We start from the raw sequence: 7,821 nt of genomic DNA on the forward strand, positions 1-7,821 counted from the left end.
GATCAAGGGCATTGTAGAGGAGTAGGAGAAGGACAACTAGCTCATTGTGGGAGGGAATGACGTAGGATAGAAATCTGTAGGAAACCAGACTTCATTATTTTTCAGGTTACAGTGCAACAGCTCTTGGGCAGATGGTTCAGGGAGTGTGGGGGGAGGGTGAAGATCTGTGCTGACTGTGGAACAAGAATCTGGTAGGTAGCTTGTTAAATGGAATGGTAAAAATTCAGAACATTTAGATATCCAGTTTAAAAATTATGTTATTGTTTGTGTTAATGATTTAAGATAAGGCTGGTAAGCCTGTGGCTTACAGGCCAATTTCAACCCACAAGGCAGTTTTATGCACAGTATGTAGCTTGCTAAGCAACTTTGGAAAAGAGGGAGAGGCCAAGCCATGAGAAAGCACATTTTGGTTGGCCAGATGACAGTAGTTTGCTTTCCCTAAGTAGGTCTGATAGTGTCAAGGCTGATCTTGGGAGCAGGTGCAATTTGGGAGTAGGTGAAAAGTGGGTGGAAATGCTGGGCTAGGTGAAAAGCTGTGGGTTAGAAGAACTTCCTAAGGAAACTATGCAGTCAAGATAGCTGGGGTGGGGATGTGGTTGGGGAAGCTGCCTATGACATTGTAGTCTAGAGTCCTAGCAAGAGACATTGGAAGAGTTGACTTTCTGGTTCTGGGGAAGTCTGGCTCCCTTGTGGTGAGCCTTGGCTGAGATTAAGGTCCATTGGGAGAGGGTTGATAGTCTCTACAAGACTGGTGATCACCTTTGTGAAGCAGCAGACTTGGGAAGAGTGTGCCAGCCAACAGTGTGCCAGCCAACAAAGTAACATCTCAGGGGCAGGAGTTGAGAAGGGAGCTGTGCTGGTTGGCAGGAATTAACATTTGGTTGAAGCTGTTTCATCCCACTAAAACACTGTAGGCACCTGTGCTCCAGCTGAAGGGTGTAGTAGCAATTTTACTGCAGCAAACACATGGGAGTCAGTGGGGGAAGGAGATGAGTGCTAACTTGCAGGTGATACTTCTCAGCAAAAGAGGTAGAACCAGATTTACAGCCACAACCTTAAAACTGTAAGTTTCAGTTTAGAGCAGATACTCTTCCACTTTTCCAATAGACCCATGGCCAGATTCTGAACAGGCCTTCCATGTTGGGGTTCCATTGAAGTCCAAAACTGTATTTCAGATCACACTTAGAGTCACCTCCTTATGTCATGAGAAAATTCCTTGGGCATGTTGAAGGGCTAATTCTGCACATGCTCTGAATTGCTCAGTCTAAGCGGTGAGGTTCTGTCCTCTCACTGGTTAGATGCTGAAATGCGGTAAGAGTGACCAGCTATATTAGCCATCTCAAAACCTTGCACATCAGAGGGTAAGGCCCCTTTTAAAATGGAGCTGTTTTAGTTTTAAACTGAAACTGAAGAAGGATGTGGACATGCCTATTTTATTGCTAAATGGCAGGACCACTTGCCCAAGAACTGGGAGACCTCCATATCCAGTGGTGTTTCAAACTCGCATCTCCTGCCTCTCAAAAGAATATCCTAATGACTAGATTGGATACTCATACTCTATTCTCATCCTCTCCAGCCTTGAAGGGCTAATTTATTGAAAAAAGAAGCATAAAATGCTGGGTCTAGGAGGAGGTTTTGTTGACTATAGCCTTTGAGCATAAATCTGGGTCTCTGGTCTGTTTTGTTCTCACTAGACAGTACAGATACATTGAACTGAACATTCAGTGCATAAAGAACTGAATGTCCCAGCAGGTTCAGAATCAGCAATGGGATTCGGGCCCAACTCTGTTGCAGTGTTGCCTGCGGACTAACTCCTCAGGCAGCTCTCCAGCTGGCATGTGTGCTCTCTGCCAAGCTCCTCACATGCGTTTACTCAGTTTTTTAGAATTCCCAAGGTGGACTTTGAGTTTCACGTTGGGAGTTGTAGAACACAATACGGAGAAAACAAAATACGACTACTTAGGTAATGTAAAAGGAAAAAGGCATGCATTCTAGCTCACTGCAGATACCAGTTTGTGTTTTGAAACATCTGATTACCTTCAGTTTAGCATATTGTCTTGATAATTAGTCACTGACTGTTTTGGAAAGGATGAGATTTTTTCCCTCATGAGTTTATCATGATACAGATACTACCTCTACCTCAGTTTTTCTAGACAGAAAGTCTTACTGCTCTAATCAGCAACGGTAAAAGACATAGGTTTTTCTATAACTTATGTTTGTTTTACAATTATGTCTTCCCATCAGCAATACGTTTTGGACGAATGCCAAGGTCTGAGAAGGCCAAGTTGAAAGCAGAAATTCTAACAGGTGAAAATTATGTAGAAGATTCAGAAATGGCAGATCTTAAATCACTTGCCAAAAGAATTCATGATGCTTACCTGAAAAACTTCAATATGAACAAGGTTAAAGCCAGAATCATCCTTGCAGGGAAAACTAATAACAACAAAGTAAGTACTTTTGCTGTAACTGTAAAGTAAAGCTGGCAAGTACATAAGGTGATTACTTTATGTAGAAGATTCAGAAATGGCAGATCTTAAATCACTTGCCAAAAGAATTCATGATGCTTACCTGAAAAACTTCAATATGAACAAGGTTAAAGCCAGAATCATCCTTGCAGGGAAAACTAATAACAATCCAGTAAGTACTTTTGCTGTAACTGTAAAGTAAAGCTGGCAAGTACATAAGGTGATTACAATAATTCATTAAACTCTTCAGCAAATCTTTTAGAAAATAAATATTATGCTAATAACAGACATGAAATATGCAAAAAGAATATCTGTAGTAAATATGGTTGCTTTTAGCCGCTATCAGAATAGTAGGAAGCTTTAGGAAAATCAGGTGATTAACTTGTAAATGGAAGCTCATAACCTTAAATTATAGTAGACACACAAGGGAAAGAAAATTAGTTCTTAAGCAATTAAAAAAGTGACATCTGAATGTGAATACCTCTTGGTATGGGTGTGGGAAATGGTTCAAAACTAATTGCCTATTATGACAGTGAAAAAAAAAATTATAATGTTTTTCTGCCACAAATGCCAGGATAAATACTGTTGTCTTTTAGGGTATCCAGGAGCTCTGTATGACTTTTGTTTTAATCACAACAATATTAATGGCAGGAGGGAAAAGAAAACTTGAGTTTGTAATTCTTTGTTTACCGTTCTGGCCATTTCCTCACCTGGCCTTCCTGGTCTTTACTGTGTGGTTACTTTGAAAGGGAGAAGCAAGCAAGGTTGTGAAGACATGTATGCTGTAGAGGTTATTTTTCTTTCAGGATAATTTAGCCAAGGTCTACCTAATGCTATCAACTGCTTTTTGTTTTGTAGCACACGAGATTGTATAACCATTGTAAGGACTGACTTGTTTAACTTTATGCATAATTTTTTAAAAATCTGTTGTGATTTATGTTAATTATATGTAGAAGATAAGTATCTTATTTTACCAACAATTTTAATTTCAGCAAAAATTTGCAGGGAAGAGGTTTTACATATGCCATAATAAAAACCATGTAACTGTGGGGATGAGTGTTATAAAAATTGTAAGCAAGCTGTCTTCTAAATTATGGAATTTGCCATATTATAGTCTAGCCTAGCCAAGCATACAGGCTTCTATATAAAAAGAGAGACATACGAATAATCCAAATCTTTCATTGGATTAAAGAGAAGTGTAAAATTAAGGACAGGCTTAAACTTTTTTGGGGGGTACAAGCTGACATAAGCCTACAGTAAATACCATGCTTTAACACCTTACCAAGTAGGTATCTGCATAAAGTCCTTCTCGAGCTTGTTACCATGTCAGAATCATAATATGTATCGTACATGCAGGGATTCTAATTTTTGTGTCTGCATTTATGTGATCAAGGCGCTCAGATTATAGTCATCTGATTGACTAGCTAATAGTGGCTTGCGCGTGTCTTGGTGAATTTACAAGTAAAAATCAATGAGGAGTCAGACACGTGTCTTGGTGAAATTACAAGTAAAAATCAATGAGGAGTCAGACCTAGTACGTTATAAACAGGCTGCTTCCTCATTCTTCAGTATGCAAGGAAGAGGAGAGGTTTTTCTAAGCTATTTCATCATCTCTTGGGAAAACAGACATTTTAATTTTGACTTTTTAATAGAAAAAAAAAAAGGGGGGGGGTTGTTGTTGGTAATTGTAATCCACCTGTTTCTGAACAGTGCATTAACAGCTGATTTCAGTGAATCCTGATTCTTGGCACCACTATAGTTCATTTCAGAATGAACTAGCATTTTTCATGATGACAAGGTATCGTTTTTAAATTTAGCTCCTAAGTCCTTGGCCATACCTATTTTCTGCTTAGTGAAATGATGCTAAATTCCAAAAAGATTTACGAGATAGTCTACATCTTTTAAAGGGTTTAGAAATGTGGTGGGTTTATTGCTTTGCCACTTTTTGCTCATATCCACATGCACATAGAAAGTTCTGTTCTGTATAACTAAGTACTGAAGTGAGATGGAATGTGTAGTTGCCATAAGCATTTAAAAAGTGGACAACTGTGGGAAACTAGCATGTTTGACAGTTTTCTAAATGAAATAAGTGAATTCTATGAGTTTCTAACAGAACATCAAGTGTTCCTCATGATATTTAATCCGAGATGAGTGAAACAGCACCGGGAAGGTGCTTTGCTTAGCATTAATGGAACTAGATTTATGTTCGAGGTCAATTGCCATGACTTTGGTAGACTGGGAAGCATTGGGTTTTGTTGTTTTTCTTTAGTGGGTTGTCCTCTGTTTTGATTACTGCTCTTCAGATATGTATCAAAGTATTTTTGAGTTCTGATTGTTCTTAAGAAAGTCTGAATGCTTTTTTTATATGAAGTTTTAAGAGACCAGCTCATCAGTTTGTAATGCACGTACCTTTTTAAATTAAGGGGGTTATGGAAAAGACCATGATCAAGACTGAAATTTTGTGTTGTCTGGCATTCTAGTGGGATTCTGCATTTAGGGATGACTCAGCACTAACTGTAGCTAGAAAGATGAACTGAATTTCTGTGGAAGATCAGCTGGGACATAGTCTATGAAAATCTCATAATAAAACACAAGAGTAGTACAGGGTTCACGTTCTTGTACAAATACGCTGTCCTGTATTTAAATGACTGTCTGTATTCCCCCTAGGATACTTCAGGAAAGCATCATGATGTGCATCAAGTGTAGTTAGTTTAGGAATCAATAGGAGTGTAGGCAGAGTAACCTGGACTTCTGGAGAAGGTAATACAAGTCTTTTGTGAACCTTCTGGGACTTGCTCTGAGATGGATATATGCATACTAAGCACAGTACTTCTGGATCTTCACTATAACTACTACATAAAACTAGATTAAAGATATGTCATGCATATTTACATTTTATTATTTGCATTGTTGTTTGCAGAGCAGACTTGTTCTCAGATACCGCAGTTTGTAGTTCTGTAATACATGGTTTGTCTTTATGCAGAAATATGAAAGAACTCATGGTTTATTGATAGTTGAAGACTGAGTAGCATGAAAGTTAAACTTTATCAAAATTCCTATTCTTTAGGAAATGAATGATTAATTAATAACCATTATTTTGTAACTGAATTAGTATTTTTTTTCTCTGTAGCCATTTGTTATACATGATATGGATACCTTGTGTATGGCAGAGAAGACCCTGGTGGCAAAATTGGTAGCCAATGGAATTCAGAACAAGGAAGCAGAAGTTCGAATCTTCCACTGCTGCCAGTGTACATCTGTAGAGACTGTCACAGAACTTACTGAATTTGCCAAATCTATCCCTGGCTTCTCCAATCTTGACTTGAATGATCAAGTGACACTGTTAAAATACGGAGTTTATGAAGCCATATTTGCCATGTTAGCATCTGTGATGAACAAGGACGGGATGCTGGTAGCCTATGGAAACGGTTTTATAACCCGGGAGTTCCTGAAAAGCCTGAGAAAGCCATTCTGTGATATAATGGAGCCAAAATTTGATTTTGCAATGAAATTCAATGCACTGGAATTGGATGATAGCGATATATCCCTTTTTGTTGCTGCCATCATTTGCTGTGGAGGTAAGCACTACATATTTGTTCTTTAAGGTAGTAAATTTTAAAATTTTCTTCACGTGAATGAATAATTTTAATAGAAAAGCTTATATATTTCTTGAAGATTCGATTCTACCACTAACAGTGTCATTTTCCTTTTTAGCATGTTTCATGGAAGATACTATGTAACTGTTAACAGTCTTGATCCTGTATTTTGCTTTGCAGAATCGTAGACGTGCTTGGAATTACTGTTTAGCCTCACTTAGAGAGGGGTCTAGTTACTCTCTGTTTTTAAAAGTGGAATGTGAAGAGTGTTGGTGGGGTTTTTTTGTTTGGGGTTTGGAGGATTTTTTTTTTTAATGTTTAAGGCTGTGTTGGAAACAGTATTTGTATCTGTCAAATGGGCAGAAAAATACTATGTAATGAGACTGGAGGCAGGCGCAGATTATAGCTTTGCTCATCTTTGACAGTTGCTGATTGCATCATGTAATGAATTCTGCACAAATGCACAGCTCTGATGCACTTCCTGTGTTCTGATTTTAATATCACAGGCTATTTTAAAAACACAGCTTACTTAGCTAATTAAAAAAAATTAGCTAATGGTATTTTTTAAAACTATTTCATAGTACAAAAGGATATGGGGTTTGGATTTTTTTGTTTTTTATTTCATAGTACCTAAGGATATGGGGTTTGGATTTTTTTGTTTTTCATTTTTTTTAATGCCTGTTGTTTGCACTCTTTGTGAGTGAAGGAACACAAATGTAATCCTTTCTTTCCTCCAGAAAGTAAGGACGTTCATATTTAAGATTAAATTAAAAACTATCCATAAGCATTTTGAAAAAGGGAAATAAAAGATCAAGAAAGTTCCAACAACTGCTCCCGCCTGCCTTTTCTGCATTCTGCCATACGCATAGAATGTTTCACTGCCCTAGTTGCATCCTCAGCAATTACAAGAAGAGAGGCACAATCTGTAGACTTTCAAAAGCTTCATGTGCTAGCTTAGACAGCACGTTTCCATCAAATCTTGAATTACTTTTGCACAATACATTGGTGTTCTGATGTTTTCACAAGTGAAGAGAGTTCTCTGCAGGCAAAATGTTCTTAGTTTTTTTGTTTTTTGGTTTTTTTCCCCTCTATCCTTCTCCTTGGAACTAGCTTAAGTTTTCAAGTAACATGTTTAGTCTGTTGTCCCAACTTCTTACAGAGAAGTTTGATCTGGAGAGTGAAGGTATTATAGGACTGTAAGTAGCTGAAAATGAGATCATATACTAGAAAGTGTGAAACACCCTTAACAGGTGCACCTCTATGTCCTGTCAATAACTTGTGCTATGGCAATATACATATGGGAACCAAGAGTGAAAGCCTATTATTTACGTCTTGCTGTATTGCTACCAAACTTCAAGAACTCCCTAGAAATAGCCACATGCTTTTTTTCTCCATCCTTACTGTTTGAATTCTGTTATCAGGACATACAGAACATAGAACTGGATTCCTAGGCGGGATACTTCTGCTGGTTTTTGGGGTGAGAGTGGTGTGGGTTTTTTTTCTTTTGTAGCATGGGTTGTATTTAGTAGTATGAAATCTCTCCTCAAATAACTGTGGGCATTGAAAAAACTTTGGCCAAACTGTTTTGGTTTTTTTTCCTTCTTTTCTTTTTTTTAAAACAATTCATTTTGAGCCTTATTGTCCTCGGTGTATAATGTAAATATACATTGTAGCCTACAATATAGAATCTATAAAGTAGCCTACTTTAAAGAATAATTACAAAATTATGACACGTATTCTTTTGTTTGTTTTGAGAACAG

The 7,821-nt window shown here is 37.6% G+C and overlaps 1 protein-coding gene across 1 annotated transcript in view; it reads left to right on the forward strand.

Annotated features, from left to right (window-relative positions):
* Positions 1-7,821, forward strand: part of PPARA (peroxisome proliferator activated receptor alpha) — a 44,353-nt gene that overhangs the window by 28,639 nt on the left and 7,893 nt on the right. The window contains exons 7-8 of the mRNA XM_009283535.2: positions 2,245-2,447; positions 5,596-6,043. Of these exons, the coding sequence (XP_009281810.1) occupies positions 2,245-2,447; positions 5,596-6,043 (651 nt within the window). The remainder of the gene's footprint in view (positions 1-2,244; positions 2,448-5,595; positions 6,044-7,821) is intronic.

The sequence above is a fragment of the Aptenodytes forsteri genome, unplaced genomic scaffold (genome assembly GCF_000699145.1).
Source record: "Aptenodytes forsteri isolate BGI_AS27 unplaced genomic scaffold, ASM69914v1 Scaffold486, whole genome shotgun sequence".
Taxonomy (NCBI): Eukaryota; Metazoa; Chordata; class Aves; order Sphenisciformes; family Spheniscidae; genus Aptenodytes; species Aptenodytes forsteri.